Raw genomic sequence first — 19,771 nt, forward strand, 5'->3', positions numbered from 1 at the left:
CCTTTTTCTTTTTCTTCACTTTCTTGCTTGATTATGGCTTGTTGTTGTCTTTTTCTGTGGATCAAGTTTGTATCAAGTTTGTATTAAGTTTAAAAAAAAAAAAAAAAAGTAAGGCAGAGTTCTTTCAACTTCTGGGGAGTGGCTTATCTTCCTTGTCTCTTCTCTGCGGCCTTGCTGTTTATTTCTCGTTGCAGCCAGGGGTAAGTTTGTTTTTCCTTTGTAGTTTTTTCCTTCACAGCTCAGCCCCCGGTGCCCGCGAAAGCCGGTGGAGCTGGCCTCTTCGCTCTTTACTCCCTCACCCGCGGCCATTTTACAGCTCCTCATGGGCTGCTGAGCCATTTAGGGAAAGATGTCTGGGGCGGGTCGTGTGGCCGGGAAGGCCCCCCCGTGGCACCCTCCTCTATTTTCGGACAGCGGGCAGTGCGGGCCGACCGGGCCCCCCCGCAGCGGTGCTTTTGTGCGCGGGCCCCCCCCCCCCCCCCCCGTGGCTTTTTCTTTTCTCCTACAGCGATCCCGATGCCGCAGCCGTCCCGCTCTGCGGCCTGCGGAGACCCGGGGTCCCTGATTTCCCGGGAGGGCATCTGTGCACGATGCCTTCCCGGGGGGGAAGGTACCTCACAGTCCCTGACTGATTTCTCTTTTTTGCCCGGGCGGCGCGGGCCGGCCACTCCGCCATTTTTGGCGGGAACAGCGGCCATTTTACATTCTGAGCGCCCTGAGGCGCAGGCCACGAGGGGGAACAGATCCCTGGCGGCCACGAGGGAGAACGGATCCCTGGAGGACTCTACCAGTGGGGGTGTTCCCCCGATTTTGGTGCAGGAACCAAGCACCCAGAGCCAGGGAGCAGGAACCACGCCGCCCCCGAAGCGCACCCGAGCAGGCCGGGGTTCTCTCCGGAGTTTATCCTGCTCATGCATACCGCTTATCTGCAGGGGCTGGAAGCACCTGTGGGACCCCCCCTCCTAAGATCCCTCTGATGTCGCCCTCGACGCCGGCCCCCCCCCGACCCTCCGGGAGTGGGGGCCTCCCGCCTTCCTACCCGGGTCCGATCCACGCCCGCGGCAGTGGGGGCAGTGCCAGACCCAGCGGGACATGGACTTGACCTCCCGGACGGGGGACAAGGGGACGGCACGCAGGAGGGGGATGATCCGCGTACCCTACACCTCTTCCAGAGGGAAGAGCTGGACGACCTCATCCCGCAGATCATCCAAGAATTAGATTTGGACCCGCCACCAGACCCGCCTGCCCCAGTAGCTCCCGCTGTCGTCACTTCTTCAAGGAAGGGAGATCCTGTCCTGGCGGCACTCCGGCCGAGGGCTCGGGCTTTTCCCATTCATGACTCGTTTTTACAACTTCTCACCAGGGAATGGGACACCCCGGAGGCCTCCCTGAAGAGCAGCTGGGCTATGGAAAAGCTGTACCCGCTCCCCGAAGATTTCTGGACCTCATCAAGGTCCCAAAGGTGGACTCTGCAGTGTCGGCGGTCACGAAGAGGACGACTATCCCAGTGACGGGAGGTGCGGCGTTGCGGGACACACAGGATCGTAAGTTGGAAGTTTTCCTTAAGCGGGTTTTCGAGGTCTCACTCCTCACGTCTCAGAACCTGCCGTCCGATGAGGCTGCCCAGGCAGATCGGCTAGAAGCCGCAGTGGCGTATGGGGCGGACGCCTCGTACGACCTTTTTCGGGTCCTCGCAAGATCCATGGTTTCGGTAGTGGCAGCACGACGACTACTGTGGCTACGCAATGGGGCGGCTGATACTTCCTCTACGTCGAGTCTGGGCTCTCTTCCCTTCAGGGGCAAGTTCCTCTTCGGGGAGGATTTGGACCAGATCATCAAGTCCCTGGGGGAGAACGCTGTTCATCGGCTGCCGGAGGATAGGTTTCGACCATCCAGAGCATTTTCTTCTTCTCGGACCAGAGCCAGAGCTCAACGGCGCTACAGGGGATACAGACAGGCGGGCTCCCGGTCATCCGCCCCCAGGTCTCAGCCCTGGTCGTGCTCCTTTTGCGGTCGTCGGCCCGCACGCACTACTCCCGGAACCGGGAACCCCTATACCAAGTCTTCACAATGATGCCAGTCTCGCCCACTCCCCTGTCCCCAGGATTGGGGACCGACTAACGTATTTCTACGCGGAGTGGGCACGGATCACCTCGGACCAGTGGGTCCTGGATACCATAAAACACAGCTACGCATTGGAATTTGTCCGCCCCCCGCAAGGAAGGTTCATCTTTTCCCCCTGTGGCTCGGACCTCAAGAGAGGAGCGGTGCAGCTGACTCTGGACAGACTCCGGGAGATAGGCGCTATTGCGCCCGTGCCCTTCGGAGAGGTGGGCTCGGGCCACTATTCCATCTATTTCGTCGTACCAAAGAAGGACGGTTCCTTCCGGCCTATCCTAGACCTCAAGGAAGTCAACAAATCCCTTCGAGTCGTTCGGTTCCGCATGGAAACGCTCCGGTCAGTGATTGCGGCGGTGCATCGGGGGGAGTTCCTCTCCTCCCTGGACTTAACGGAGGCCTACCTGCACATTCCCATCCGCCCGGACCACCACCGTTTCCTTCGTTTCAAAATTCTGGACCAGCATTTTCAGTTCACGGCTTTCCCGTTCGGATTGGCGACGGCGCCGTGCACCTTCACCAAGATCATGGTAGTCGTGGCGGCAGCTCTCCGGAAGGAGGGCATCCTGGTTCATCCTTATCTGGACGATTGGCTCCTCCAGGCGAAGTCATTCGATCATGGACACTCAGCGGTGACTCGAGTAGTACGGTTTCTACATTCCCTGGGATGGGTAGTGAACTTCTCCAAGAGCTCCCTCATGCCCTCGCAAAGCTTGGGTTTTTTTGGGGGCGACCTTCGACACCCTACTGGGCAAAGTTTTTTCTGCGCCAGGACAAAGCTCAATCCTTGCGGGATCACACACGACGGTTCTCTGCGTTACCAGAGCCCACCTCCTGGGACTACCTGCAACTCCTGGGAGTGATGGGGTCCACCATCGACCTTGTACCTTGGGCTTTCGCGCACATCAGAACCTTACAGTGGGCGCTCCTCTCCCGTTGGAAACCAGTATCGCAGGACTACCAGATGATTTTCCCGCTCCCGCAGAATGCCAGGGACAGTCTGGGCTGGTGGTTGGATCCGCCGAACCTGGCCCGTGGCGTGTCCCTCGATCTGCCAAATTGGGTGGTGGTGACCACCGATGCCAGTCTAGCAGGCTGGGGTGCAGTCTGCGATCGAAGCGCCACGCAGGGGACGTGGTCCACGGTGGAGGCAAAGTGGTCAATCAACCGTCTGGAAACCAGAGCGGTCCGGCTAGCTCTGCGACATTTCCTCCCGCTTCTTTGGAACCGGGAAGTCAGAATCCTATCGGACAACGCTACCACCGTGGCCTACATCAACCGACAAGGAGGCACGCGCAGCCCGCAGGTCGCGCTCGAGGCGGCGCTGCTGATGCAATGGGCGGAGCGTCATCTCGTCCGGCTAGCAGCCTCGCACATCGCCGGTGTGGACAACGTCCAGGCGGACTTCCTCAGTCGTCAACTGCTGGACCCCGGAGAGTGGTCTCTCTCCGACAAAGCGATGCAACTTCTCGTCCATCGGTGGGGGGCCCCCCACTTGGATCTGATGGCGTCCGCTCTCAACGCCAAGGCTCCACGCTTCTTCAGTCGCCGGAGAGAGCGCGGCGCGGAGGGAGTGGATGCCCTAGTCCTCCCGTGGCCGCCACATCTTCTGCTCTACGCTTTTCCACCATGGCCCCTGGTGGGCAGGATGCTCCGCAGAATAGAAAGCCATCAGGGGACCGTGGTTTTCGTCGCCCCAGAATGGCCCAGGCGACCCTGGTTTGCAGACCTGCTACAGCTGGTGATCGACGGGCCAATCAGGCTGGGGCACCTCCCTCAGCTCCTACATCAGGGCCCGGTATTTTTCGAGCAGGCAGAACTCTTCTGTCTTGCGGCCTGGCTTTTGTGAGGCGCCGCCTCCGGCGTCGGGGCTACCCGGAGGCGGTAGTATCCACGCTATTGCGGGCCCGAAAGACATCGACGTCGGCGGCCTATGTTCGAGTCTGGAAGGTGTTCGAGCTGTGGTGTACCAGCCAGGCCACGAGACCCGCTAAGGCTTCTGTACCTCAGATCCTTCAGTTTCTACAGGCGGGGGTGGAAAAAGGGCTCGCCTATAATTCACTACGGGTTCAGGTGGCCACCCTTGGTTCGCTGTTGAGTGATGGGGGCTCTCTTCTACAGTATCCTGACATTGCTCGTTTTCTTAAGGGTGTCAAGCATATGCGTCCTCCGTTATGGGACCCTTGTCCTTCCTGGAGTCTTAACCTTGTGCTTCGCTCCCTGTCGGGACCACCGTTCGAGCCGCTGTGCAGCGCAACGATAAAGGATCTCACTCTCAAGACTGTATTTCTTGTGGCCATCTGTTCCGCTCGACGCATCTCGGAGCTGCAGGCTCTGTCGTGTAGAGAGCCCTATCTCCGTTTCTCCGACTCTGGAGTTTCACTTTGCACCGTTCCCTCCTTCCTTCCGAAGGTGGTTTCTGCATTCCATGTGAACCAGACGGTGGAGTTGCTGTCCTTCTCTTCCTCAGAGCCGAAGTCTCTCCGTCTCTTGAATGTCAAGCGCACTCTGCGCCTCTATCTGGAGCCAAAAATGAGTTCCGGACCTCTGACCATCTCTTCGTACTCTGGGCCGGTCCTAAGAAGGGGTCTCAGGCCTCGAAGACTACCATTGCCAGATGGCTGAAGGCCGGCATTGCTGCTTCCTACATTGGGGCGGGTCGGACTCCCCCACCCGGAATCGTAGCGCATTCTACACCTTCTCAGGCGGCTTCCTGGGCGGAGGTTTGCTCGGTGCCACCTGGAAATCGTTACACACGTTCTCGAGGCACTATCGTCTGCACCTCGCCTCTTCGGTCTCTGGACACTTTGGTGAGCAGTTTCTCCGAGCAGGCCTCGCAGGACCCCACCCGATTTAGGGAAGCTTGGGTACATCCCACTGTCTGGACTGATCCAGGTACGTACAGGGAAAAGAAAATTATTACTTACCTGCTAATTTTCGTTCCTGTAGTACCATGGATCATTCCAGATGCCCACCGCGTTTGGGTTCTTGATCCTGCTCTGCTCTGCGCTACTTCTTGCTCGCAGTGTTCTGTGTCTTCACAGTCGTTTCTTTTCACTGTTTTTCACAGCTCCCTACAAGTTGGTAGGATGTTTGCGGTTTACTTGTTGCAGTTACAATTGTTTTCATTATCTGTTTCCACAAACTTGATCCTTCGGGGGTTTCTACTCGGGCTTTGATATACTCGATACTGAACTCCTGCAGAGGGGGTAGTAGTATATATGGATACGCCCCCTCAAAGCTTGTGCTGACTCCATCTGCTGGATTGGGGACATAACCCACTGTCTGGACTGATCCATGGTACTACAGGAATGAAAATTAGCAGGTAAGTAATAATTTTCTTTTATGATATAGGTTTTGGGTTACCAGAAGTGTTTTAAAAAATCTTTTATAAAAAATATTGATTGTTTTTTAACTTTTTTAGCCCCTGATGCAGCCTTGTTGGCGAAACTCAGTTCGAGTCGGGCACCTCTAATAAAATCTTCCACGGTGTAAGGTAGTCCCTTTGTTGTTTTTTGCCTTAAGAGTAATGAGGGCCAGATTGTCATGAGCAGAAAAAGAACCGCGGGTGATCAGTTCCAATTACCCTGCAGCCAAGGGGCCTGCTATCTGGTCAACCAGTAATTTAAAAAACTCCACGGTATAGCCATCTGGTCCAGGAGCTTTGAGAAGCCAGGTGCGGCGAATGGCCAGGCGGACTTCATTCTTCGTTATGGGCTGATTTAAACTCTCCTTTTGGTCTTTGGACAGACACGGAATAGATAGATGTGAACAAAACCTATCATAAACATCGTCACTCCCACCCTCCGAAGTATATAGTTTGGCATAAAAGTCTCGAAAACCCTTCAATATAGAGGGGGTATCTCGAGTCACCGTAGTAGGAGAAGTTCACAGTGCAGGGATAAACCTATGAGTTCGAGCAGACCGAATCAAATTAGACATCATCCGCCCAGTTTTATTGGAGTATTTATTTATTTATTTATTTATTTATTTATTTAAAGTTTTTTGTATACCGACATTCGTTAAGAAAACATCACATCGGTTTCCATGGAACAAAAAAGTATTGAAAAAGGTGGAATTGGTAATACGTGAAACTTTTCTTCACCCGCTGGGGAAGGAGAGAATTGAGAGCTGTTTACAAAGCGTGGAAAGTATCCCATGTCATTTCAGTCCCTGCAGCAGCTAACCGATGCCGGGCCTTACATAACTGGGCAGTTAATATCAAAATTCTCTTATTGAGCACTTTCCTACGGTGCGAAACATAAGAAATAATATTTCCCCTTTATTCCGCATTCGCCATGTACCAGAAAAGGGCCAGCTATGAGGCATGAGAATGATTAAGCACTGCGTAGTCCGCCCATTTGGACCGTATGTAATCTCGAAATTGTGTATCATTAGCCAAAAAATAGGGATAGCGCCAGAGTTTAATCCCGGGCTGGCAACCGGAGAACTGGAAGTCCACCCAGATGGGGGCATGGTCAGAGATAACGATATTATCAATGCCTGTGGCTTGAACCAGCTGGAATGTGTGACTGCTAATTAGGAAGTAGTCTAGCTGCGAGAAGGTTGCATGAGCGCGAGAAACATGTGTAAAGTCACGTTACAGCGGGTGCAAAATATGCCATACATCCAACAAATGTAACATTTCCTCCAACAGCTGTGGACCCCGTCCGATGCCCTGCTCTCGGTGGCGTGTTTGAGACGCATCTAGTGATGTGTCTCGAATAGTATTGAAGTCTCCCCCATTAATGAGATTATCAGTTATATAAGGGACCAAGTGAGAGTAAAGTCCCCTAAAAAAGCTAGGGCTATAGGTATTAGGGGCATATATATTGCATAACACGACAGTCTGGCTATAGAGTTCAGCAACCAAGATAAGATAGCAGCCTTGAGGATCTGCGATTTCTTTATGAATTGTGAGAGGCAGCCTCTTATGAATCAAAATGGCTACCCCCGCAGACCATGAGGAGGCTGACGCAAACCTAACCTCACCTACCCAATCTCTGCATAATTTTACATGTTCAACCACGGAAAGATGTGTCTCCTGTAAGTAGGTCACCAGGGTCTGTTTTTTCTTCAACAGGGAGAGTATTTTGGAGCGCTTTACAGGTGAATGAATCCCACAAACATTCCAAGAAACCACCCATGTATTATTATTCATAAACAAAATGGAGATAAAGGGAACAGCAGTTGGACATCCAGATTTGCCGGGCAGGAACCCTCCCAGCCGAGGCTTCCCCCATGATTCCCCCTTTCCAAGAGAGCTGTAAGAATAAACATGAAAAGTGCAGCACCACACGATCACTCATCCATAAAAACACACAACCAATCTCCCCCATTCCCCTCCCTACCCTACACCCACCCCCTCCCCTCCCTCCCTCTTCCCAACCTCTAATCATCGTACCCCACTTCCCCTCTCTATCCCTCCCCTTTCCCCTCAAGTCTCCCGGACAGCCCCCCCTCAGAACTCCTCAACATCTAATCCCTCAAACTTCCTTAGGGAAGTGCGGAGATGATGTGAAGATGCATCTGGGTCCCCTCCTCACATCTCTCGTTTATCAAGGGGCGATTCCCCTACCCCTTAAGCAGGGGGTCAGGTCCCCCTCCCAGTTTAACCCTCCCCCAACCGCAGATGGAAACTCCCCACTGCCCCTGTAACTTAACTATAACCACCACATAACCCAAGGAATAGTCCCTGAGGAAATGTCACTTGTGATAAGTCCAGAGGCAGTTCACATAATCAGAGAGCTATGTAATCACTTTGGAGTTGGATTGGCTCTCAAGATAGAAACCACCAGGCCAAAAATTTCAAACTTCTTTCCTAGCTGCCCTAATTATTTGCCTCTCCCACCCTCAGTCGACTCATGGAAGTCACCAAAGGCAGTCCACGACACTGAGCTGACCTGGGTGAGGTGGCTGGCTGGACTGAGCATAAGGAGGGAATCACCCAAAAATAACCAAACTAGTAGAAACGCCACAATACAAGTGCTCCAACATGCAAAAAAAAAAAATCCACAGCATGATCTAAAAGACAATACAGGGGTATTATCCTCCCCATGCGGCTGTGGCAACAAAGTGAGAACTGGTAGCTTCTTCAGCTACTGCGGCTCTTTAGAAACCAAGCTAGGGCTCGAATATCCAGGATCCTAGCAACGTCCCGTCAGGTAGCAAGAGAGTCCACAAAGGCTTGTGCTTGCGCAGCAGACTCAAAGGTATGGACCCGAGCCTCATGCCAAATCTTCAGGTGGGCTGGCAACATCAAAGCAAATTTAATGCCGCGGTTATGTAGGGAGGAGCAAACCATAGAGAAACCCCTCTGCGTTTCAGACACAGAAGCTGAAAAGTCCTGGAATATACGAATGGAATGTGACTGATACAGCAGCACAGACTTTGAACAGGATGCCTGCCAGATCTCTGCTTTGTGCACCAAATTCAATATTTTGGCAATAACAAGCCTCGGACGGCCCGAGGACGGCACCCTCGCCCCCAGCCGATGGGCTCGCTCCACCACCAGCTTTCCCTGAAGATGGGGCAGGGCTAAAACATCTGGGAGCCAGGTTTCCAAAAGCGTACACAGCGAGCGCTCCTCAATACCCTCAGGGAAGCCCAGGAACCGGCGATTATCGCGGCGCGCCCAATTTTCTAAATCATCAATTTTTGTTTGCAGATCCTTTAGGGCTTTATCATGGGCAGCCATTTTGGTGTCAGTGACGGTCCCAGTATCTTCTAAGGCCGAGATCCGCATTTCAGCGACATCTAACCGCGGAGGTAATGCGGCTAAAGTGTCCCGAACCTCCCCCAGCTGATCCGTGAGTAGTGCCCATTTTTCATCGAGGGCCTCTCTGATCGCATCTTTGATATCCACCAGCGGCAGCAAGAGGGAGGGAGACTCACTGTTAGTAGCGGTCGCCATCTTGGGATCAGGTGCCCTCGATTTTTCTTTATCCTTTTTGCCGGGCTTAGACATCATCGGGAGAAGTGTCTTGCAGTGAGAACGGACCAGGGACATATGTCTTGTCCCCAGCGAAGTCGGAAAATAAAACGCTGACCATAGCGCTGTGGGATGGTTCGCGATTAGCGAGGCAGGACCGGAGCCAGGAAGAGACATGTCTTCCCTGCTTACCACATCACGTGACCTCTATATATATTTTTAATTAATTGGAGCTGTTATGTCAATTTGTCAAGCTTGAGCGGTAAGGACTCTAGTAGATATCAAAATTATGTTCCAAAATGTATTAGTGTTTCAAGTCCATTAAGTGAATTAATAAAGAATTTACTGTTGTATTAGAATTAGCAATTCCCTTCCTTCGTATCTTTATTTCGAGGACAGAGTCCATTTCAACAGATGCATTCTGTGCTTTTGGAAATAGTCTGTATTTAATAAGGCATAAGAAGAATTAAATAGGCAGACATATATACAGGGACAAAACTGGATGGTTCTTATTTAAAGTTGTATTTGAATATACTGTGTTGGAGTACAAATATTAAATCTACAGTGTGCTGTAGTTTGCTAGAGCAGAGGTTCTCAACACAGTCCTCAAGACAAATCTAGTCAGTCAGGTTTTCAGAATATCCACAATGAATATGCATGAGATAGATTTGCATGCACTGCCTCCACTGTATGCAGAACTATCTTATGCATATTCAATGTGTATATCCTGAAAATCTGACTGGCTGTTGAGAACCCCTGTGCTAGAATAATAAGCAAAATTGCATAAAACCATCTTTCCTATGTGTGGGGACAGGTATATCTTTATTTCATTGTTGCTTCATATTTGAAAAAATTGATCTTTAAGATCCGATATATAAAAATTAGATTCATTTATCTTCCAAATGATGGGATTTCTTTGTTGTAATTTCTTTGATTGTATTGAACTAGCACAGAATGATGAAATCCATTATTTCAAATATGCAACTTATACTTTGCAGTCTCCTCCCGAAAATCTTCAATAAAATCCGAACCGATAGAGGTGACCGCTGATCATCCATCTGTGCAGGCGATGGTAGAGATGGCTGTAAAGCAGGCAGCACAGATTTCAATCACATTACCTGTGAATTTCTATATAGAAGAGCTGGAGAAAGCCATCAAAAAGGTAAGAGCCACTAAGAGTGGTTAAGATTTGTGTACTCCTGGTGAAATCTAATTACTTTACATTAAGAATAGTGCAGTTGGGGGGCGCTCTCGCCGCGGAGCAAGATGGCCACCTAATCTAGAGCTCCCGCGCGTTCCGGGCCGAAATCCGCCGGTACCCCCGTGAAACTTGCAGTAAAAGCTGGTAAACCACCTGATTCCTCAATCGGAAACAATCGCGATGGCACAGCGCAAAAAAGGTACTGACTTAAAGCAGTTTGCGTTCTCAAAACTTCCCGATTTAGAAGAGGGGCCTGAGAGCACGCCGGAAGCCTCGGTCTCGAGTGAAATGGCATCCGAGGGGGAGAGTATGTTGAGTGGCACACAGACGGCAGCTTCGGAGCTCCCCACAAAAGATGATTTTCGCCGCTGGTTTGGGGACCTTCGTAAGGAAATGAAGGACAATAAAAAAGACCTCATGGCAACCATTCAGCAACTAAGGGAGGAAATGACTGAAATAGGCAGGCGAGTGGATGATTGTGATCTGCGTCTGGATGTGCACTCTGAGAAAATGGAGGCACTCACTAAAATGGTGACCAGGGTCACACAAGACTCAGATGCTTTTTCAGCTAAAATGGAAGATTTAGAAAACAGGAGCCGACGAAATAACTTGAGATTCAGGGGCATTCCTGAAACGGATATGTATGTTGACTGTGAAGCCACGATACAAAGGCTATGTACTTATCTCCTGCAACAAGCATCCATGGGCACGGCAGAACAGGACTCAGCTATAAGGGTTGATTTGGAAAGGGCACACAGGACCTTGGGCCCTAGAATTGCTGGAAAACCTCGAGATATAATAGTCTGCTTCACCAGATTCCCTGTGAAGGATAAAATTTTTCAAATCGCAAGGAAAAAGGCAACCTGGGACTGGGAATCCCACAACATACAAATCTTCACAGATCTGTCTCCCCTGACATTGAAGAAACGCATGGAGTTTAAAGAAATCACGACATTGCTACGTAAAGAGAATATCCGATACCGCTGGTTATTCCCCTTTGGTATCGCTATCACCATCGACGGCGCCACGACCACAGCTAAGAATCTGCAGGAAGCGGCCGCCATTTTGAAATCAGCAGGCCATCATGTGAACGCTACTGTCCCAACGGGGAGTTCATCTTCATCTTCTTCTACTGCTCCCCTGGAGACCCCACGATGGCAGAGGGTCCGAAATGGGGGAAAGAGGCTGCGACGTCATTCGGAAGACAGCTCATCGGACCTGGATAAGGGGAAGGGATGACCCTGTCATGCTTAAACTGGTGATGTTATAATCTGTTGGACTCAGGTTCCTGGTCACTGCGATGTTGTTTCATGTTACCTTTACCTGTTTGGTTATGGTTTATATAGTGGCTTACACTGTGGTTTACTTACAAAGTACTAGGGGGGGGCCGGTGGAGGGGGGGCCGGAATTGGGGGAGCGGGCTTCGCTGGTGACTGATACCCCCGTACCTTTACGGAATGTTATTTGTACAGTTCCGTGAGGCTTACTGGTGGAAGGGGGGTGGGGGGGAGGGGGGGAAGGGTTTGTAAATTCAATGCACAACGGAAATAATGCACAATACCTTCTTACAATGGGGGTCACAAGTTTTGACATGCAGCAGGGATTGTTTACTGGTCTGCGAGGGGGGTTGTATAGAGGGCGAAGGGTGGGGCTGATGCAGTGTCTAGGGTGGAGATTAATGCGAAGGGAGGGTGGAGAGGGGGAGTACCATGATGTCATTTAAAATATGGTCCTTGAATGTGAAGGGCCTCAACAGTCCTCAAAAGAGGCAGCACTTTAGACGAGAAGCCCAGATGTCACAGGCAGATATCTTGCTTTTACAAGAAACACACTTGCAGCAAAAATATGTCCATTTGCTTCAGTGGCATCTCTACCCCCACCAATACCATGCTGCAGCCCCTAAGGAAGGCAAGTACACTGGCGTTAGTATTTTAATTCGGAAGGACTTCCCTGGCACAGTCCTTCAACATATTGCTGACCCAAAAGGTCGGTTTTTACTGCTCCAAGTAGCGGTAGATAAGGAAATATACACTATTGTCAATGTATATGCTCCAAATACCTCTCACTCGGCATATATAGATCAGATTGATAACATTCTCAAAACAGTAGAGGATAATCATTTACTTCTTGCGGGGGATTTCAATATCACCATACAGCCGAGAGTGGATAATTCTTCTGGGGGTGGATTAGGTTCAGCGGACGGTCGCAAGCGTCTCAAAAAATTTATACAGACCAGGGAAGTGCTAGATATCTGGCGTCATAGGAATACTGCTACCAGAGACTACACATTTTATTCCCACCCCCATCATTCTTATTCCCGCATTGATTATTTCCTACTGGACAAAACACTTAACTTTCGGGTGAAAGATATTGGTATTGGTCCCATAACTTGGTCGGATCATGGTGCGATTTGGTTGTCCTTGAGAACACAGGTCACTCAGACTGGGTTACGTTATTGGAAACTTAATGATTCTTTACTGGAGAATGATGTATTTTGTCAATCCATACGATTAGCGATAAAGGAATATCAACAATTTAATGGCTCCGATGCACACTCTAGGCCTACTCTGTGGGAATGTTTAAAGGTGGTTCTCCGGGGTAAATTTATATCTCAGGCTTCTCACCAAAAGAAGGTCACTCAAGCACGGGAGGCAGAATTACTGTCCACTATCTCAGGCTTGGAAAAACAACATAAGGTATCCTTGTCTACCAAGGTTTATGGCCAACTACAGAGAGCTCGCACGGCTTTGAAAGATCTTCAAGCGAAAGATATTGCCCATAAATTACAACTTATTCGGCAAGAACACTTTGAGTGGGGTAACAAAACTGGTAGGCTTTTAGCCCGCAAATTGAAAAAATTGTTCACCCAAAATCAGATTACCAAGGTTAAAGCAGCGGATGGTACCATATTGGACTCTGCAGAGCAGATCCAGAGTCGATTCCAGCAATTTTATGGGGTCTTATATACGGCAGACTCTGGTATTTCTACCGAGAACATAGATGATTACTTAGCTACTATCAATTTACCCCAATTAACAGATGTTGAGCGGCAGTATTTTGAGAAACTTATTACGCCAGCTGAACTTTCGCTTGCTATTAAGGCCCTCAAACCTCATAAGGCGCCAGGTCTCGATGGCTATACTGGCCTTTTTTACAAAAAATTCACGGACCAGGTGTCTCCTTATCTGCTTGAGACTTTTAATGCTTTGCGAGACGGTGAGTCCCTGCCCGCTGAAGCTAATGTAGCCGGCATTACGATTCTGGCAAAACCAGGACGCGACCCCATGGAGTGTGGGTCTTACCGCCCAATCTCCTTGATCAACATTGACTTAAAATTATTGGCCAAGATTTTGGCTACACGACTGAATAGGGTGATGGCGAAATTGACTCATCCTGATCAAGCCGGATTTATTCCGGGGCGAAAGGCAGCGGACAATGTCAGAAAAATTTTAGATTTACTATGGAATGCCAAAAGGGATCAAACCCCGGCCATATTGTTCGCTATCGACGCTGAAAAAGCGTTCGATATGGTCCACTGGCAATTTCTCTTTCGTACGCTGGAGAAAATGAACTTTGGTCCCAAATTTTTAACCTGGCTCTACAAACTTTATGATAATCCCCGAGCGAGAGTAAAAGTTAATGGGACTTACTCGAATCCATTTCCAATCACTCGGGGCACAAGACAGGGGTGCCCCTTGTCTCCTCTGTTATTCGCTCTATTTCTAGAGCCCCTCACTACGGTCATACGGGGCGACCAGACAATATCTGGCATAGGGGTGGGGGTGGACGATTATAAAATGTCGCTTTTTGCGGATGACGTGCTGTTCACCCTTACAAACCCCCAACAATCTCTGAAGGGGGTAATAGACCGACTATCTGAGTTTAGCTCGGTGTCGGGCTTTCGCCTTAACCTTGATAAATCAGAGGTTTTGAATATATCTTTGCCCCCTGCGCAAACATTGGGCCTGCAACAACTCTTTCCATTGAAATGGGCTGGGTCAAAACTTAAATATTTGGGGATACAAATTGGCCAGAACTTGGATGATCTGTTTAAATTGAATTACCTACCCCTAGTGTCTAAGATTTTCCAGGATCTGGATACTTGGACTAGTTTGCCTATATCCTGGACTGGGAGGGTAGCTGTAGTCAAAATGTCCATACTTCCCAAATTCAACTACCTATTCCAATCTTTACCGATCTCGATCCCCACGGCTATGTTAAAAAATTGGCAGAAACGTCTGTTCGCTTTTATTTGGAAGCGGAGACCTCCTCGCGTAGCACAAGCTACTCTTTATCGCCATAAGTTACGAGGGGGCTTGGGGGTTCCAAGACTCCAATGGTACTATGCTGCGGCCCAATTAGCTGCCATTCTGACATGGCATAAGTGTGGTGAGAAACCTAGATGGGTAGACATAGAACAGGCCAACTTAGGCTCCATCCCGATGCGCGCCCTTATATGGCAACCTAAGAAATCTTTGAAAATTGAAGGTTGTATTTCTTTACCTTTACGTACTACCCTACAATCCTGGGATCGGTGGAAAGCTCTATTGGTGGGCACGAGAAGATACTTTATGAACACTCATTTATTCCATCATGCATCCTTTCCTCCAGGGTGGGAATCTGCATTATTACATGAGTGGAAGCGCAAGGGAATAACGACTATAGCCAAGCTTAGAGATAGAACTGATTTTATGACATTTCCACAATTGCAGGAAGTGTATAACCTCCCGTCTACTGCCTATTTCTCGTATTATCAACTACAACAATTCCTTAAACAAGAAAACATAAAGGCAGAAATAGCTAAAGGTCGCTCGCAATTTGAAGGCTGGTGTGATTTGGCAGATCGCATAAAGGGCGGTCTATCGAAAATATATACACTATTACAAAACTCGTTGTCATCACGGCCCAAATATGTTTCTAAATGGGAAAGTGATCTGGGAATGATACTATTGGAGGAGGAGTGGGATCAGATCTTTTTCCATACTAAGGGATGTTCAGTCTCCTCCTCCCTCACTGAGAATGGGTATAAAGTCCTGTTCAGATGGCATCTCACGCTGAGTAGATTGTACAAAGCTCAACTGTGTGCATCTGACCAATGTTGGAAGGGGTGTGGCTATAGTGGCACGTTCTTGCATATGTGGTGGGACTGTGTTCAAGTCAAGAGATTATGGTCGGATGTGCAGGATATTATATGTAGTACATTAAAGAAACGTGTTGTCCTATCACCGATGCAAGGTCTGTTAAATGCACCGGTTGACGGCTCCAAATTTGAAAGTACATTGGTTGGTCAGTTCTGTCTAGGGGCACGATGCATTTTAGCGCTTTCCTGGAAACACCTTACTGTACCCACTAAATCTTGCTTAATACAAAAGTTAGACAATATGTGTGTAATGTACAAGATCACAGCCCAAAAGCACAGACAACTCCCCAAATTTGACAGGACGTGGGCACCCTATCTTCAGTGGAGAGGGGAAGAGGGTTCTCTTGATGAGGACGCCACTACCTCCCCTACACAATAGGCATGGATCCCAAGAATTCAATCAGACTCAGATGATTATGGTACTGATCTCCTTTATTCACTTGTTTTGTTATAACACGTCATAGTTTTACCTCACATTTATTGCTGACAGCAGTATCCAATCCCATGAGACGAGCAGATGTTTCCTTAGTGGCCACGGGAAAACTTTTATTCTTCACATTTGTTTATCATATTTGTGCATTTTTATACATATTTTTCTTTTTGAAACGGTTGTACGATAGACCTTTGTATGTCTTTTATCTTTTGATTCTGTGTTTTACTTGGTTCTTGATTGCGTAATTTTGTAAATTTATGCATCTTATTGTACAACGCTTCATAATCAGTGCATTTTTGAATAAACATTATATTGAAAAAAAAAAAAAAAAGAATAGTGCAGTTGTGTGCATGGGCTTGTCAGGTCTAGCTTTGTCAGTAGTAAGGTCAGGAAGCCATATAAACACAAGGAGGGCAATTTCTAGAGGGATTTCTGCAGGTACAATGCTGCTAGGAAATCTCCCTCCCTGTGCCCAAAGCTTCACAGCCAGCATACTCGAACCCCATTGTAGCAGAGGTGTTCCTGAGGTGGGGGTCAGGTCAGGCCAAGGGACACAAGTACACTCAAAGTTTGGGATTTTCCAACCTACGCGTGCAGTTTTGCTCAGAAAACGTATTCCCAGAAAAAGCAAGTGTCAATTCCTTGGACAGATTTCCAAGGAATTGGTGCTAATCTTTTTGCTGCCCTGTGCAAATACGCCCCTGCATTTTCATTTAGTCTCTGTCTTGGGCCCACCAAAAACAGCCCAGCTTCTTCCAGCAACCTAAACTTTAAAAACTATCTCCCCCCACCTCTGAATCTTCATCCTCTCCCCCGGAGCCCATGACCAGTGCAAGGGTTTTGGGTGCCCTAAGCGAACCTTATATCCTTGCATCCCACCCCCACTCCCTCCACACACACAGTTAAAAATATGCATTCATAACAAATTTTACATGAAAAAGAATATTCAAAGTACAGTCTTCTGAGATTAAAAAAAATATCACATGTATATTATATTTACATGCACTGCTGTGGTGCCAACTAGAAAACTCTACAAAAAAAGACACTTAGAACCCATCTGGCATTAGGACTACTGTAACATGTGTTGGGTGTGGGCTTGACCCTCAGAAAGCTGAGTAAATTACAATTAAAATATAATAAGCCTCCCGTACCAAAACAGCACTAACCGTCAGCACTTAAAAAGTAAAAATCTTATCAATGAGAAGGCAGCACTGCAAATATTACACTAGGCCCTAAAACAGCAATACACCTCTTATCAGGAAAACAGAACAAACCAAGGCCTAGATTCATCAAAATGCTATAAATTTTGCATGATTAATGCCCGCGATAAGGAAAAGGAGCATAGTTAAGCTCTGGAATTCATTGCCAGAGGATGTGGTTACAGCACTTAATATAACTGGGTTTAAAAAAGGTTTGGATAAGTTCCTAGAGAAAAAAAATCCATAAACTGCTATTAGTCAGTAAGGAATAGTAGCCTGAGATCTATTTAATGTTTAGGTACTTGCCAGATACTTGTGACTTGGATTGGCCATTGTTGGAAACAGGATGCTGGGCTTGATGGACCCTTGGTCTGACCCAGTATGGCATATCTTAAGTTCTTATGGAGTTGTCATCAACTATCTGATGTCCCATCTCAGCCCATCTCTTCAATTGGATTTCTTAGGAGCCCTGCTAGACATGACTCAGGCCAAGGTCTTCCTACCTCGTCAAAGGGCCGTCACCTTGATGTCCATCACAGCAGAGATTCAGCAGAGCCAGCAGGTATCAATCTGGCACATGTTGAGACTGTTGGACCACATGGCCGCAACCGTCCATTTCACTCCCTTGGCATGTTTACACATGCACAGAGTCCAATAGAGCCTGAGGTCTCAGTGGCATCCGGCCACTCAGAACCTCTCTTTTTGAAGTCCCCCTACCAAATTGTCCTAACCACAGATGCATTCATCCTGGGGTGGGGAGCTCATGTAGATGGGCTAAGCACCTAGGGTCTCTGGTTTGCTCAGGAACACTCTTGTCAGATCAACTTCCTGGAGCTTCAGGCAATCAGGTACACACTATGGGTTTTCAGAGATCGGCTATCCAACAAAGTTGCCCTGATTCAAACCGACAACCAGGTAGCCATGTGGTATATCAACAAGCAGGAAGGCATGGGATTGTACTTCCTGTGTCAGGACATGGTCTAGATCTGGTCCTGGGCCCTGTCCCACAGAATGGTGCTCAGAGCCATGTATCTGGCCAGGAGGGAGATCGTGGTAGCGGACAGACTGAGCATTGCCTTCAGATCCTGAGTGGTCCCTGGACCAGCGGGTAGCGAATCAGATATTCTGCCTCTGGGGGAGCCCAGACAGATTTGTTCACGTCCCCCTGCAACAGGAAGGTGCCTTGGTTCTGCTCCCTGTACAGGTCAGGCGACAATCCAGTCTCGGATGTTCTTGCCTGTCACTGAGGCAAGGGTCTTCTGTACGCATATCCTCTGATATCCTTAGTGGTGAAGACTCTCTTGAAGTTTCATAAGGGGATAATGATCCTTGGAGCCCTTATTAGCTGAGACAGGTCTGGTTTCCACTCCTTTGGGAGATGTCCATTCAGAGCCCGATCAGTCTGGGAACTTCCCCAGGACTCATCACACAAGATCGAGGCAGATTGCAATATCCCAACTTCAGACTCTGTCGCTCACAGCCTGGATATTGAAAGGTTAATTCTGCAACCACTCAATCTCTCAGAGGATGTGTCTAAGGTCCTGGTAGCTTCCAGAAAGCCTTCCACTAGAAAGACCTATTGTCTGAAGTGGAGTAGGTTTTCCATGTGGAGTGAGCAGAAGGGCCTAGATCCGTTCTCCTGCCTCACACAAAAACTGCTTGATTATCTTCTACACCTGTCGTAAGCTGGGTTAAAAACCGACTCAGTTAAGCATTCATCTCAGTGCAATTGGCACATTCCACCAAGGTGTAAATGGTTTACTCATCTCTGTACAGCCTATTGTACGATTCATGCAGTGCCTGCTTCAATTGAAGTCTCCCCTAAGGCATCCCACTGTGTTCTGCGTTCAGACAGTGCACACTGGCATTCTGCCCAGGGGCTCTGACCTGAGACTGTTCTCACTGAAGTCTACACTGGGGGCTACCTGAGGGGCTTAAACATAGAAACATAAAAATGACTGCAGAAAAGGTCCAAATAGTCCATTCAGTCTGCCCAGCAAGCTTACGGTAGTAATTGCTGGCCATACAAGCCACTTTTATAATTATCAGTTTTCCAGACTGTCAAAGTCAAGGCCCTTGTTGGTTGCTGTTTGAGTCGAATTCCCCATTATCTCTTGCTATTGAAGCAGAGAGCAATGTTGGAATTGCATTAACAGCATTAAGGTTTATTGGTTAGGGGTAGTAACTGCCATACCAGCAAGTTATTCCTATGCTTATTTGTTTTTCCAGACTGTGCAATTCAATGTCCTTGTTGGTTGCTCTCTGAATCTAAATCCCCTTTTCCTCTTTTCCCTCCTGTTGTTGAAGCAGAGAGCAATGATGGAGTTACATCAACAGCATAAAATCTTATTGGTTAAGGGTAGTAACCGCCACACCAGCAAGATTTATTTTATTTATTTATTTGCAGTTTTTATATACCGACATTTGTTTAGTAACCTCACATCGGTTCACAATCTATTTATTTATTTATTTATTTAAATCTTTTTCTATACCGTTGTTAAGGTAGGTACCGTCACAACGGTTTACAGTAAGGCACAAAAAGTAATGCTATTAACCTCTATCAGTTTACACAGGTGCCATAATGTTCGGTAACATGGTTTTAATCAATGTTAGTTGTTAAATGAGTGTGAACACTATCATGTCCCAGTCGATTCTATAGCGGTTTTGAGTCTAGGACTCATTCTATAAGTAACTTATCCTTTACTGATGAATTCTATTAACAGAAACATTGCAGCTGTGCCAAATAGAA

General features: G+C 48.3%; 1 protein-coding gene across 6 annotated transcripts in view; it reads left to right on the top strand.

The window, feature by feature from the left end:
* The window catches only part of AK9 (adenylate kinase 9), an 829,950-nt gene that overhangs the window by 240,564 nt on the left and 569,615 nt on the right, over window positions 1–19,771 (top strand). For all 6 annotated transcript variants that reach the window (XM_029595283.1, XM_029595287.1, XM_029595288.1 and 3 more), the window contains one exon: window positions 10,048–10,211. In XM_029595283.1, coding sequence (XP_029451143.1) covers window positions 10,048–10,211 — 164 coding nt within the window. The remainder of the gene's footprint in view (window positions 1–10,047; window positions 10,212–19,771) is intronic.

This window comes from Rhinatrema bivittatum, chromosome 3, assembly GCF_901001135.1.
Source record: "Rhinatrema bivittatum chromosome 3, aRhiBiv1.1, whole genome shotgun sequence".
In the NCBI taxonomy this organism is placed as follows: Eukaryota; Metazoa; Chordata; class Amphibia; order Gymnophiona; family Rhinatrematidae; genus Rhinatrema; species Rhinatrema bivittatum.